The 14,292-nt window shown below is 53.8% G+C and overlaps 1 protein-coding gene across 1 annotated transcript in view; it reads left to right on the forward strand.

Moving 5' to 3' along the window:
• The first annotated feature begins 1,459 nt into the window (after positions 1–1,459).
• LOC104165393 (proton-coupled amino acid transporter 1-like) overlaps positions 1,460–14,292 on the forward strand; it is a 17,590-nt gene continuing 4,757 nt past the window's right edge. The window contains exons 1-8 of the mRNA XM_009705008.1: positions 1,460–1,677; positions 2,437–2,527; positions 3,717–3,805; positions 4,044–4,139; positions 4,877–4,961; positions 7,130–7,348; positions 7,588–7,686; positions 9,170–9,336. Coding sequence (XP_009703310.1) covers positions 1,460–1,677; positions 2,437–2,527; positions 3,717–3,805; positions 4,044–4,139; positions 4,877–4,961; positions 7,130–7,348; positions 7,588–7,686; positions 9,170–9,336 — 1,064 coding nt within the window. The remainder of the gene's footprint in view (positions 1,678–2,436; positions 2,528–3,716; positions 3,806–4,043; positions 4,140–4,876; positions 4,962–7,129; positions 7,349–7,587; positions 7,687–9,169; positions 9,337–14,292) is intronic.

The raw sequence follows: 14,292 nt of genomic DNA on the forward strand, positions 1-14,292 counted from the left end.
TGGTGCTGCAGGAAATAAAGCAGCGTTGCTGCAGCCTGGGTAACTGCGTCCGAGCAGCTGGGATTTGAAGCAAGCATCCAGCGTCGAGCAGAGTCCCTTGCTCCCTGCTTCCCTTCTGGTCGCAAGGTTGGACCCTCTCAGTGATTGCAGCTCTTGGCTACTTTTTTGCACGTAGCAGCCAGGTTTGCGGAGTGCGGTGCTGGGGAGGGGGGGGGAATGCCTTGGGGCTCTGGGGATGGAGCAGGATCTGAGCAGCCTGGGCTCAGCTTTCCCAGTGCAGCCAAGTGTTTAGGTTTGTGCCAGGGCCACATCCTGTGGGTGCTCGCGTGACCCAGCGAGCGCCCGAGGAACCTTGTGGCAGGAAACAAGCCCGTTTGTGGTAGCGATATTTCTCTGCTGCTTCCGCTCGGCATTGTCCCGGCTCCCCACCAGCACTGGGGGACAGCATGGGGAGGGCTGAGACTGCTGGGGTGGGGGTGATGCCTGGGGCATGACATCCCAGGGGAGCCTTGGGACAGGGACTGAGTTGCCAGGCTGTGTGGCAAGAGCCTGGTAGATAATTCCCCTGCCTCTGGCGCTGCTTCCCAGCTGGCACTCGGAGTGCTGGGTATGGCTGGAGGGCTGGAGGAAGCAAAAGCTTTTTTGGGAGGGGAGCGGCAGGCTGTGCAGAAGCATCAGGAGCTCCTCAGAGCGTGTGTGGGAATTAAACCAGCTGACTGCTTTTCAGCCAAAGGCAGGAGGCTTGTGTCTTTGGTGAGGGCTTGTGCCGGTGCTCCTGGCTTGTAGGACCCTCTTGGGGTTTTTGCTGGAGCAAGAGCTCTGGGTTGTGTAGGTGCCACATCCTGGGAAGTCCCGTAGACCCATAGGCACCTCCATGGCTGTGAAACCTTTGGGGTGGGTGGTTTGCTGTCAGCACGTGGGCTGTGCTCCTGCCTCATGGACCATAATCAATTTTTTTAAAAATTATTTTTAATAAAAAGTCTGCAATTAAAAAAGAGAAAATAAAAAAAAGAGAAGTTAGGAAACTTTCCCTTCCCTGGCAAGAGCAAGCTGTTCCCTTGCAGCAAACTGTGTGTGGGGTAAAAGCGGTTGCTCTTTCCTGGCCATCTTCTTGACACCCCAGTCCCAAGTGCTAGGGTTGGGGACACACAGCCAGCCTGTCCCCCCCCTGCCCCGCTGCCTGTGGTTGTGGTGCTACCTTCTGAGCCGGGGTACATGGGTCCCTTGCCTGACATGAAGCAGGTCGCATCCAGGCTCTGTCTGCAGGATCCTGAGCCCATCCTGCCTGGGTGTGCCCGAAACTGGGGCACGAACCTGCAGGAAGAGCCAGTGGGAATGTGCCATGCACCTTTGACCTTAGGACATGCCCGCTCCGTGATAGCTTGGGCGGGAGTGCGTTGCTGTATAAAAGCCCTGGAGGAGACCTTGCTCTGGCAGTACGAACTGGTCTCTCTGCACCATGGCTGACCCCAAGGAGCCTGAGAAGGGGGCTATCGAGCTGGGCACCCCTAATGCAGCTCCCTCCACAGGGACCATGTCCACCCAGCGCCTCCGCAGCGAGGACTACAATGACTACAGCTCCACGGACGTCACGCCAGAGGGGAGCCCGCCCGGTGACATGAACGGCTTTGCCCACCCTGAGTCCTACCAGCGCTTTGGGGAGACCAACGGGACGACGTGAGTGATGCTTCCCTCCCTTCGGGGCTGGCCCAGCACCTGGGGAAGGTGGAGGAGGTAACGGTTTCTCCTTGCTGCCTGCCAGCTTTGCTGGAGGATGGTGAAGCCGTGGTTTTATGGGGAATCCCTCCTGGGGGTGGTGAGGACAGAGTTGTGGTCCTCCCTGTGTAGGGTGCTGGCACCAAGTGAGCAGCTGCCCCAGTGTTGCTCTTTGCTCTCTGCTCTGTAGTGAAGCTGGGCTTGCTGGCAGCGGGCAGTGTTTAATGCTTTTCCAAATATTCCCCTGCTCCAGCTTTGTTCGATGGGAAGCTGTGGCGAGCAAACAGTGTGTCCAGCTTCAGAGGACGCGTGGGTATCCTCTGTTGCAGCCATGCCCTGAGGGCTTCGTCGTGTCTTATTCACTCACCCAGGTGGGCAGAGCATGATGTCTCTGCCTGAAGGAGACCCATCCCTTCAACTCAGAGACTTTATCGTTGTGCAGCCTCTTGGTGCTGAGCTGCACTTGTGCTGGGTTTTGCCTTGAAGCCAGTTTTGCAAATGCTCACCCAAAATCTGTTTGTTGAGTCTTTTGCCTCCAGTCCTTCCTCAGTCCCACTGGGCTGAGCTGGGTTCAGAGGATGGGATCTGGACCTCCGTGTGCATTTCCCGCAACAACTCAGAGCTGCTGGACCCTGAGCAGGATGAGCCGAGGGCAGAGACTGTGCATGGTCTGGGGGCGGGCATCTGCCAACGGTCATCTCTGCATCTTCTCTCCATCAGGTGGTACCAAACCCTGATCCATCTCCTGAAGGGGAATATTGGCACGGGGCTGCTGGGGCTGCCTCTGGCTGTGAAGAACGCCGGCATCCTGGTAAGGCAGCTCTGGGCCCTGCTCTGTGGGAACTTGTGGGGCAGAGTGACCTCAGGGCATTGTGCAGCTTGCGTGGCCGGTGTTAGGGCTTGACTCCCTGCCGAGATGCCTCTTGGTGCTTGGTGGCTTGCAAGTTTTTGTGCCCTGGGCTCTGTGGCTTGCTTCGTTTGCTGCTGAGAATATTCTTGCTGCTCCTGCGTTTTGCTGGCTGGTCTCAAAAAGTTTGGCGTGTGAGTCAGGGCTGCAGTTTCCTCTGCTAGGGTCAGGCAGGGTGCTGGGTCCCTGCCTCTGCACCCAGCTGTGTGTTACCTCCCTGTCCCCTGTGGCATCAGCCCCTTTCTCCCAAAACACTCCATGCTGCACGTGGGTGGCATCTTCTCACCCTGGTCGTGGGTGGTTCAGCATGGTCCCCACCTTGGTTTGTCTCAGCTGGTCTACACTGAACATGCTGTGTGCCTCCTGAGGGTCCTGCAAGCACAGCCCGCATGTAACGAGCCCCATCGGTCAGCAGTTAAGGCTGGTGATGGGAGATGGCAGCGTGCTTCCCTCTGTAGGGTTTTACGTGGGCTGGCCCAGCCTTGTAGCTCTGGCCGTGTTGAGATCAGTGGATGTGATGCAGCTTTGCTGCCTGAGGACTGAGATTGCGCTTGAAGGTCAAACAGCAGCCCCCGGCCACTGTCACGTCTCCCCCTCTGCTTCTGTCCCAACGCTCAGCTCCCCTGTGTCTGTATTGGGCCCCAGCAACTGCCATCCGTGTGAGAGGTGAGGGCACCTCACTGCGCTGCTCCAGGTTTCCTCGCCCAGCAATGCAGCGTCCTTGTTGCTTAGACTGAAAAATAAAAAGAATTAAAAAAGAAAATTTCCTTCCTTTGTCCAGACCGCGATCTTTTTGCCACCTGTACAATAGGGTTGCTCAAGATAGTTCAAAAAACAATCCTGGAAGAGCTTTGCTATACCCGAACTGCCCCAACTTGCTTCTTTTGCATCATTCCTGCCAAGCTCATGGCTCTCTGTCCGGTTACTTGGTCCTGGGGGGGCTGGTTCCTGGGAGCAGCACCCGAGGTTTGGTTCAGCCTCCAGTGGTGTTTTGGCTCACAGAGCCCACGGAGTTTTGTCTAAAAGTAAAACCCACCGTGCAGCTCTGCTTTTGGCCATCAGAGTGCAGCCTTCCTCCTCTCTTCCCCTGCAGCTGGGTCCTCTGAGCCTGCTGGTGATGGGAGTCGTGGCTGTGCACTGCATGGGCATCCTGGTGAAATGCGCCCATCACTTCTGCCACAGGTAAGGAGCAACTCCCCTTCTTGGCACTTGCTGCTCCTATGGCTCTTCCTTCCTTCCCAAGAACCCCTGTGGTTTTTCTGAAGCCTCCCAGCAGCAAGTTGCCCATGTTGGAAGCCTCAGTCAGGAACTGCTTCTGGGCTTTTTCAGAGGAACCGTTTTCCCATTAATGTCATCGTTTGCCTTGGGAACCAGCAGACGGGGTGATGTGACATCCTTTCTCTTTTTCTTCTCTGGACAGGTTCCAGAAGCAGTTTGTGGACTACGGGGGTGCTGTGATGTACGGGCTGGAGTCAACTCCCAGCACATGGCTGCGGACACACGCTGTCTGGGGAAGGTACCTGTTCCCCCGGCTCCAGGCAGGGCACTTGTCTTTAAGCCCGGCATGTGCCACAGCTGGGACAGAAGAGCCGGCTGGTCTCTGAGCTGCGTTGGCAGATGAGCACAAGTGACATAAAATGTTATCTGGCTCACCTACCCTGAGTGCTCAGTGTCACCCAGGGGGTAACGCTGAGGTCTTTGACCCAGTCCTGTCCCCAGCCAGATGCAGCTTATACTAAAGGAGTGGGAGAAGTAAGTTTGGGCAGCGTAACAGAGGGGTAAATAACATGTACTGCAGTGCTGGCCCATCTTGTTAGACACTGAGCAGGTCTAACCGCTGCTCCCAGGGATGCTACCAGCCCTGTGAATGCCCCACGTCACACAGATCACTGCACATCAGGTGCTGGGAACATCCACATGTTCCTGTCTCTGGGGAGCATTGTCTCTAGCTATGGTCGTTCAGCAGCAGACTGGAGATGCTAAACCCAAGGAGAAGACTTTCCTCCTGAGACTGATCCTGACCCTCTGGAGGGGATGGGAGTGGGGGACTGGAGAGGTCTGTGAGGTTAGATGGAGGTACGGTTCTCTCTCCCGATCATCGAGAAATGGTGAGCTGCCTGGGCCCTGACCTGCACACCTCAACCCCTGGGGAGAGCAGCATCGCCACAGTGTTTGAATGCAACCCCAAGCAACCCAGGTGGGCTCTTATTTCTGTATGGCCTGGCTAACAAATGGACTTTTTTTCTTTTCTAGGCGTATAGTGGGACTTTTCCTGATCATCACTCAGTTGGGTTTCTGCTGTGTTTACTTCGTCTTTCTGGCTGACAATCTGAAACAGGTTAGACTTTACTCCCTCCTTCATGAGCAAGGGGAAGGCGAGAGGGGGTGTGGAGGCACTTGGGTTGTTCTTAGCTCCTGGGTCACAGCCCTGTTCTCCACCAAAGGTCTGATTTCCGTAGCTGATGCTGCTCAGGAAGGTACTGTTCCTCTGCGTGGGTAATTTGGAGGGATTGGTTTTCCTGTTCAAACAGGGCAGGTTTTTCTGAGAGTCCCTGTGACTTTGTTCCACTTGCTGAGGTGCTGGAGCCGTCTGTGTCGTTGTCTGTAGAGGGCGGGGGCCATTCCCAGTGAGGGAGGGCAGGAGAGGTGACAGCAGACGGCCTGTGCCTTTGATGTCCTGCCCACCTCCGTTAATTGGTTTATTGATACTCTGAGTAAGCGGTAACATATGGGTACCAGGACCTGCTCTGAACCTCTCTTCTCCTTTTCTTGGACCTGTTTGCATTCCAGTTTCTTTCCTCATCCCATGGCTCTGGAGCTTAATTACATCTTTAGGTAAAGAGTTTCCTTCTGCCAGGCGTCAGGAGGAGATAAACAGAAACCTGGAACCTCTTGGCTGGCTCCCACGCTGTAAGAAACTGGGAATAATGAGTCCCTGTTCCCAGCCTCACCAGCTTGGTGCCTTGCAGGTGCCGCTCAGTGTTGTTCCCTGTGTGCTCCTGCTCCGCTCTTGCAGCGGTGATCTGGTCGTTACCGCCACAACCGTGCCCTTTGTCAGCTCTTCCCTGATGCCCATCAGCTTTAGAGGTGGTTCCCAGGGGAGCAAGGAGGGGGCTCTGCCAGTGGGTATTGGAGGATGGACAGGCTCTGCCTCTGCTCTGAGAGCAGCAGCTGAGGAGATTCCCTTTGTGCTGCCCTGTGGGATGACCGGGAGGGGTAAACGGGTGAACATCGGTGATCTGATGCCAGCAGCCCTGAGAGCAGGAGTGAGCAGGATGCGTGCGTGGGGCTGGGCTGCTGCTGGCCCTCTGCTCCCCACGGATGGCCCCTTGCTGTTTCAAGGTGGACTTCCTTCTGCTCGACCCCTCACAGCAGAGACTGAAGGCTGGCTTAAGCCACAAGGGAAATTTGCAGAAACCTGCAAATCCAACGCATTTTAGGCCACAGCTGGGAAACCCTCTGGCTTCAATTTTGGAATTTTTTGGGTGAGGAGAGGGGAGTGTTGCTTGTTTCCTTTTGTGGTGGGGAATAGCGTGTTAAATGGGGAGCGATGGTGCAAGTGGTACCTCGGGCGAGGTGCTGCTGTGCTGGGCAGAGCTTTGATTTGGATAATAGCTTTGGAGCAAGCTGTGGAGAGGCATGGCAGGCCGGGGCTCGAGCAGTGCTGCCCCATGGGTGCGTGGCTCTGTGCTGCCCTCTCCCATGAAGGATACTGATTTGTGCAGAAGCTCTTCAGCCTCTCCTCTGGAGCAGGACTTGCTCCGGAGCAGGTTAAATTAGTTTGTAGGCAGCCCTTTGCTGCAGTGGCCAGATGGCAACTGCTACCTAGACCAGCTTGGCCGTGGTTGTATTGGTGATCCACAGCATGCCCATGCTCTCGGGAGGGATGGCTCAGCCACCCAGTTCCTGGGGCGGAACTGTATCTAGAGGTAAGCATGTGTCCTGGAGTGCCTTTGGAATGAAAGACCCCAAGGAAAGGATGATTTCCCATGAAGAAAGCCAAGTTGGGGGCCAGCAGTAGCTTCCAGATGTACTTGCATGGGAACAGGGCACTGAGTGACTGAAGGGATGTTTGACATTGAGTGCAATGTGGTGCAACAAGAGGAAAAGGACCTTTGAGGAAATAGCACTTAATGCCTCTTTCGTCTCTTCTTAATTGGCCATGTGGGTGGTGCGAACCAACCTCTGCCCTCGGTGCACTCGGCTGCTGGGTTCATCTGCTCAGCGAGCCTGCACTCGGACAGGTTTTGCTGTCTCAGCTCAGATGCCGTAGCTAGTCCCACCTCTGCTCCTAGCAAGGTAACAGGGTTTTGCTTTGAAACTACCTGAAAACCCATGTTGCTTTGATTTTAATCGACTAGCTGTGTTTGAAAGTGAGCTGGTGGGGTCGTATTCTGACCCACCTGGGATGGGCTACCAAGACCCATGACTCTCAGACCTGTGCTATGGGGTTCATCAAGCCTTCCTGTGCTGTGGAGTTCATCAAGCCTTCCTGTGCTTCCCCAGGTCATATCTGCAGCAAACGGGACCACCAATGACTGCAGCTCAAACAGGACAGTGGTCATGACCCCCACCATGGACTCCCGGCTATACATGCTTTCCCTCCTGCCTTTCGTGGTGCTGCTCACATTCATCCAGAATCTCAAGGTCCTGTCCATCTTCTCCATGCTGGCCAACGTGGCCATGCTTGGCAGCCTCATCGTGATCTACCAGTACATTGTCAGGGTATGTGCGTATGGCTGCCGTCTGTCATTTCTGTGGTGTCTGTGTTTTGGCAGGTGGAGGGAGCTCAACAGTGGGGTGTTTGCACGCTGTGGGATGCTGCTTGCTCCCGTGGGCATGGTGGTTACCCTCTGCTCTGCAGGGTTTTCCCCGCAGCGTGGGGCTGCGACAGGGAGCGATGGGAGCAGGCCAGGTCCTCCCCATCCTCCCTGCGTCTGAATTCCACGTGGACTTTTTTCCAGGACATTCCTGATCCCAGTGACCTGCCTCTAGCAGCAGCGTGGAAGACCTATCCTCTGTTTTTTGGCACTGCGATCTTTGCTTTCGAAGGCATCGGGGTGGTAAGTCTCAGCGTGTGGCAGCAGGGCTGCCTGCACAGGAGGCTCAGCCCGTGCTCGGGCTTGCTGCAGCACCTGCTCTGCGTTGCAGCTGTGTTTGCAGATGAACTTCTCTGACGGTAGCCCAAATTCTGGATGATGCTGTTTAGCTTTAGCCTCCAGGCTATCTCCTGGGTCAAACCCTGTTGCTTCCATCTGAGGCTGGAGGAGCACGTGCTCCAAACCTCAGGAGGTTGGTTGCTGCTTTGAAGGTGGCTGTATCTGGCAGTAGATTGGGCTCTGCTGGGAATTGCACTGGCAGCTGGCTTGGGCTCCGCTGGCTGCCCTGTGAATGAAGAATTGTCCTGAGTCTTGTTACCAGGCTGGATCCTGAAGCTGCCTAAATGAGAGGTGACAAAGCATGACACAAAAAAAATGTGATCCATTCCTTCCCACCCTGCCATAGAGGCACCAAGATCTCCCTTTGCCAGCCACATGGCCCCAGCCTGCTGTCGGGCTGGATTTGCATGTGCCTCCCATGCAAGATGCTGTAAATAGACGACTTGTGTCTGTGAAAAAAAGCTGGGTGGGTGGGTGGAGAGCTTAATGTCTCCCTAAGACGTTGTGGGTTGTTTCCGGGAGCTCCCTTCAAAGGGGGAAAAAATGTTTTCATCTCTTAATGTAACTGGCTGTGTAAACACAGGGCTGGAGAGGGCCAAATCCATTACAGGAGGAACGTTTACTGAGTGCTGTGTCCAGGGAGAGGCTCTTACCAGCAGTGAGGCACAAATGCTCTTTTCCTTTCATGACTTGGAGGCGGAGAAGCAAATAAAAGCTTTTCTGGTCCTGCCTCCTCACCAGCTCTGCCACTGTGACTCTTCTTAAAATCCTCACCACCCAAGGACAGCTATAAAAAATATTTGCTGAGGTTCTATATTGGAAAGTAAGTGTTAGTAGTATAGAGGTGAGGGACTTGGTTCTGTCCTTCCTTTTTCTTATTGTCCTGCCTGGTTGAAATCTGTCTGGACAAACTTGATAGGAGAGGAGAAAATGTCTTGGTCTTTCCAGGGTCTGCTGAGGAAAATGACAATGTAACATGATGGGCCTGTCCCAGTGGGCATAGCTGTGCTGTTCTGGGGTGCAGAGTGTAATGCAACCAAGGTATGGGGCGGATGGCATTGACCGAAGACACCAGGCACCACTGGGCACAGTTCTTGCCAAGGGGAGGGAGCAGTTCCCTTCCTTCAGGCAAGGACACGAGTGACCCTGCTGGAGACTTGCCATGGCAAGTGTGAAGGTCTCAAATGGGAACACAGAAATCAGATCTCCGGTACAGCGGCTTTTTCAGCTGGGTTCTCTGGGCTCCATGTGTGACCGTCCTGTCCCCTGGTATGGGCGGCTGTGTTTGGCCATGAGGCTGCCCCTCCTGCTTTGTGGGGCTGAGGGGTATAGAGGAGCCAGGGCAACCTGCTGCTCTCTTGTCATCATCCTCCTCCTTCTCTCTCAGGTGCTGCCTCTGGAAAACAAGATGAAGAACCCCCAGCATTTCCCAGTCATCCTCTACGTGGGGATGTCCATTGTCACCATCTTGTACATCAGCCTGAGCGTCCTGGGGTACCTGCGCTTCGGGGCGGGCATTCAGGCCAGCATAACGCTCAACCTGCCCAACTGCTGGTGAGTCCCTGTGGGGAGCAGAGGGGCTGGGGGTGAGGAAGGAGGGTCCCAGCCAGGGAGGCAGGGAATCTTGCTCTTTAGGAGACCTAATCTGGGTGAGCTTGGGGAAGGATGAACTGTGCCATAGCCAGACTGTCTAAAGGAGCTTGACAAGGGTTGTCTGATGTATGGGGTGGAGCGAGGCTCATTGCTGTGGTGTCTGAGCTTGGTCTTTGCTCTGCAGCTCAGGCTGCTTCCTTGGGGTCCCTAGTGGTCCCTGCCTGAGTAGGTGCAGCTCCTGTCTTGTTCTTGGACCCTGGTGGCATCTTTTTGGGGGCTAAGCAGCGCTCTAGCTAGCAGATGTTGAATACAACCCCGTGCAGCTATATCAGAAGGTTGTTGAACCATGCAAAACCCACTTCTCTTCCCCAAATGAAGCACATGGAAAACTAACCTGAAGCTGGGAGCTCCTAAAGGGGGTGAGATGTGACGTCTCCATGTGTGGGCTGCATTCCTTGTTTGCAGCCCCGGAGCTCAAACTCCCACTCCTGGGCTCCACGTTGTGCCTGGATGCATCTTGTCTCAAGCCAATGCTTTGCCTGTGAGCACTGGTGCCATGAGGATACCCCTTCCTTCCCTTGGGGGCTGAGCTCTGCAGCTCCCCAAACCTGTAAGTCCTCTGGGATCTGGCAAAGCATTTTGAGATGCTCCGGTCATTGGCTGGAGCCCTGCAGAAATACACATGGCCTGACCCTGTACCTGCTTACCCGGAGGGGTTATTTTTCCTCTTGCCAGGGCTAGTGGCTGTTGCAGCAGCCGGCCGGGCTGTGTGCTGGTCTGTCCCTGGGGGCAAGTGGTTGCTCAGTGTCACCATTCCATATTCATCCCAGAGGAGAAATACAAACAGTTTCTTTTGCCTTTGGGACAAGAAGTGTGGAGCATGCAAATATTGAGAACAAGTGCCTTTTCCAGCTTGCTCCGCTTGGGATTATTTGAGAAAGTCCTGAAAAAAACTCATCTCTCTTGCCTCTTACGACACGCTGCTTTGGGGTGTCTGGGTGGCAGGACATGGTGCTGGCAGGCGAGGAGGAGCTGGAGAGAAGCTCTTCTTGCATGGCAGCACGGTGTGGAGCTGGGGCTGAGGGCTAGCTTTGATGCCACGAGGCTTCTTGGAAAGCTGTCCTGCAGCAACACAGTTTCCCTAGGTTTGCCTAGGAGCACTCGGAAGTTCAACAGTTTCTCTTTGATGTCTCTGCTGGCTTGAAATTGTGCAAGAGACCAGAGTGAGAATTGGAGCTGGGGATGCTTGCCCCGCTCCCCAGCCCATCCTCTCTGCTGTTAGCAGCTGCCCAACACCGTGCAGTGTGACTTTCTGCCTCTTCCCCGCTGTTGAAGTGGATTTGGGCAGGACTCAAAATTTGAGTCATTGGTGGGCTTCCACATGCTGACCTTGCAGAGCTGTGAGGCTCGGGCTCTGGAGAAAGCAAGGATTTTTTTAAAAAAAATAGAGCTTGTTTTTGCTTTAATTACTGCTGTGTGGGTTTCTTTCAGTTTGAGTGCATGAACTTTCATTCGTGCTGGATCTGTGTAGTGACTGAACTCCTGGATGTTGGTGTCGGTGTGGAAGAAGGTCCTGCTCCTGCTGAGAGCCTTGCCTTGTCACCTGCAGGGGCTGTGAGCTCTGCCAGGTCCTTGCTTTCAGCAAGGAGGGATGGGGCTGGCGGAAAAATGTGCCTGTGTTGTAGGGAGATCTGAATCCCGTCCGCTCAGCAAGCTAAAGTGAGGTGTGGAGGGGATGAAATGCTGCTGCTTCTTCTCCTGAAAGTGGAAAGCAGGTCAGATCCAGGTCTTTGGCTCTGCAGGGCACCAGGTCACACCACAGCCTGTAAGGGCATCTGCTGACCTGTAATGCTGCCTGGGGGCTTCTGCGGGAAATCTCACCTTTGTTTGCTCTAAAGGATGACGCTCCTTTAGAAGAGGGTAATGGGGTTTCTGTGGCTTGCCAGGCTACAGAAAGATCCTGTTGCAAATGCTCATTTCTAGGAGTATCCATGCTTTCTGTCAAAGTACTTTTCTGAAAAAGACGATGAGCTTTTTCAGATAGTGAGAAGCGAACAGCCCTTTGGAAACAGCGCCTGGGGAAGCCTGGGCACGTGGCAAGGCTCCTGCGGGCTGTCTCGGGGAAAGGCATGCTGCGGTCCTTCTGACTCAGCACGCAGAACGCTTCGCTGTTTGTGCATGTTGCTTCCTGGCAGAACATTTGATGGAGGCTGTAAATATTGGACTTGGAAATGGGTTATCTAACGCAAGGGCTCAGATACTTGGGCTAAATCCTTGACCACTGTATTCCAATGCATTAAACTGTAGGTGATGGGTGAAGACTTGCTCTTGAAATTAGTGTTTTGCCCATTTTGCTTTGCCTGTGGGTTTTCTCCCCAGCAGTAAAAGGCGTTGGGCTGCAGAAGCTGGTCATGAGCTGTGAGAGAGAAGTCATGGGGTTTGCCTGCAGCATGGGAGACAGGGTGAGGATTGTGGCAGAGATGCTGCATCCTTCCTTGGCTGTAGCCGTTGCCTGGAGGTCTCTAGAACAGATTTGTTGAACGTGTCGGGAATTGTTGAGTTACAGGATGACTAAGGAGTTCTCCAGCCTCATTTCTCTATAACCGCAGCTTCCTCAAATGAGGAGTGTGTCGGTTCCCAGTGCCCAGCTCTAACCACGTCCTCCAAAATACCGTGCTGCTATGCAGAAATCCCTCCTTGCATCCTCGGAAGGGTTGCTTCACCACACCATCTGAAGAGTGAAGAAATGCTGTAGTGAGCGGGAAGATGTTTGGTTGCGTATGGCCAGTTGGAGGTATGTAATGACAGAGCTTACGGTCAAAGGAGGGTATGCTATTTCTTGCAGCTTGTTGGGATGGCCTGGCATGGCTGTCTGGGTTAAGCAGGCAGTTGCTGTGGTGGCAGAGCAGTGCCTCTCCAGGACACATGGACCTGTGTTTTCTGTGGGTCAAGGCTAGTGCTTGAATTCTTCCTCTCCTTGATATTTAAAATGCCCTTTGAACTTGTTGTCCTGGTTCCTGACCTGTGCAGGATTGGTACTCAATCTTCTTCTGTACCTTTTTTTAATAACATCTCTTAATTGTGGATTGCCCTGGAGCACTTTATGGCTTTACAGCATCACTTAACTGAAAATACAATGATAAGATACGCAGGCTGTGGGGTAGGTGGCTCAAGGCTACCATGCACTCAAGTCATGTGTGGCTGAGTGGGCGCACTCTGGACTCTGGTGATAGCTTTGTCTTTAGTTTGCCTATGGAATCACAGGGTAATTTAGGTTGGAGAGGGCATCATGAGGTCATTGGGCCCACCTACCCGCTCAAAGCAGGGCCAACTGAAATTTTGAATATCAGTAAGGAGGGAGGTTCCCGTTCCCCACCTCTCTGGGCCTTTGTTCTAGTGCTTAACTACCCTTTTGAGATGCAGCTCTGTCCCATTGCCCCTGGTTCTTCCACTGTGCAACTTCGAGAAGAGCCTGTCTGTGTCTTTTCTGTGGTCTCCTATCAGGTAGCTGAAGACAGTAACAACATCCCCCTTAACCTTCTCTTCATGCTGAATGAGCCCAGGTCTTGCAGCCTCTCCTTGTCCGTCGTGTCCTCCAGCTCCAACTATCTTAGTAGCCTCCACTGAGCTTGCTCTGGTAGGTCAATGTCTGTCCTGTCTTGGGGAGTCTCGAGACTGGACACAATACTCATGATGTAGCTTCACAAGCCCCAAACAAGAGTAATCCCTACCCTTAACTTGCTGGCTATGCTTTTGTTAACACGGCCCGGCATGTGATTGACGGCAAGGTCCTGCTGCTGGCTCATGTTCAGTTTGCTGCCCGCCAGGACCTCCAGGTCCTGTTTCTCCTGGCCAGACGGGAAGCTGGGCCACAGCCCTTCCCGTGTGAGGGATTTTGTGTTTGCATTTGAATTTTACCTCTTCCACCATGTTGTTTAGGTCCTGCTCCAAGGTGTGTCAGCCATTCTCTCCAATTCCTGGTCTTGTGGGAAACTTGCTAAGAGCATGCTCTGGGTTGCTGAGAGCTCATTCAGGTCACTGATGAGGGTATTTCCGTGATTGCCCCTTGGCAAATCCCTGCTGGCTGTTCACCCTATCCAATATATGCTTGGAAATGAATGCCAGGAGGACTTAGCCCACGCTTTTCTAGGGGTTGAGGTGAGGCTGAGTAGCGTGTCGCTTCCCTCATCCTTCTTGAAGGTGGATATGATTCTTCTTCCCAGGCAGCGGGACCTCTCCCTGGTCACCCTGCTTTTTTAAAGATGATAAAGTGGCTTCAGGCTGATGTTGGCCACAACCTCGACTACAGCTGATCTGGTCCCATGGACTTGCATAATGTCCCATTCACTTCGGTGATCGCTAGCTTCAATCCCTGCGATTGTGGGAAATGTTTGACTCCACCAGACTCTGCCACTAGTGTTCAAAGTTGTCTTGCATGTGAATACTTGGATTTCTCTGCTTTAAGACTGTTGCTGTCACAGCTGGATGCTGAGAGCCAGCATACAAAGGGGCACTGGCTTCAGTTCAAAGAAGGTAAAGGGGTATAAGAAGGCAGGAGAAGCCAGATACCTTCTTCAGCTTGAATCCTCTTCATATTTACCCAAGTGGTATGGCCAGGACCTGTGTCTCCTGCTTGGTCAGTGTGTCTTGGGTTGGGGAATGGGTAGGACCATATGTGATATAACTAAATACCACTACTCTTTTGGAGAGGCTTTTTCTGCTGCTGGGGAGCTGAGGGCAGAGATGGGGCTGGGAGGTGGCTTTTTGGCCACCTGCGACAGGGTCTTTCCTGCAGCCATGCTTACCCACCGCTGCATCGCTGTAGGATCTGGGACGTGGTGAGATCTGACTCCAGGTGAGCCTAAGGTGCTGTTTGCAGCCTGTCTGCGCTCAGCCTTCCTTCTGCTCGGCCCAAAC

This window comes from Cariama cristata, unplaced genomic scaffold (genome assembly GCF_000690535.1).
Source record: "Cariama cristata isolate BGI_N322 unplaced genomic scaffold, ASM69053v1 scaffold37087, whole genome shotgun sequence".
Lineage (NCBI taxonomy): Eukaryota > Metazoa > Chordata > Aves > Cariamiformes > Cariamidae > Cariama > Cariama cristata.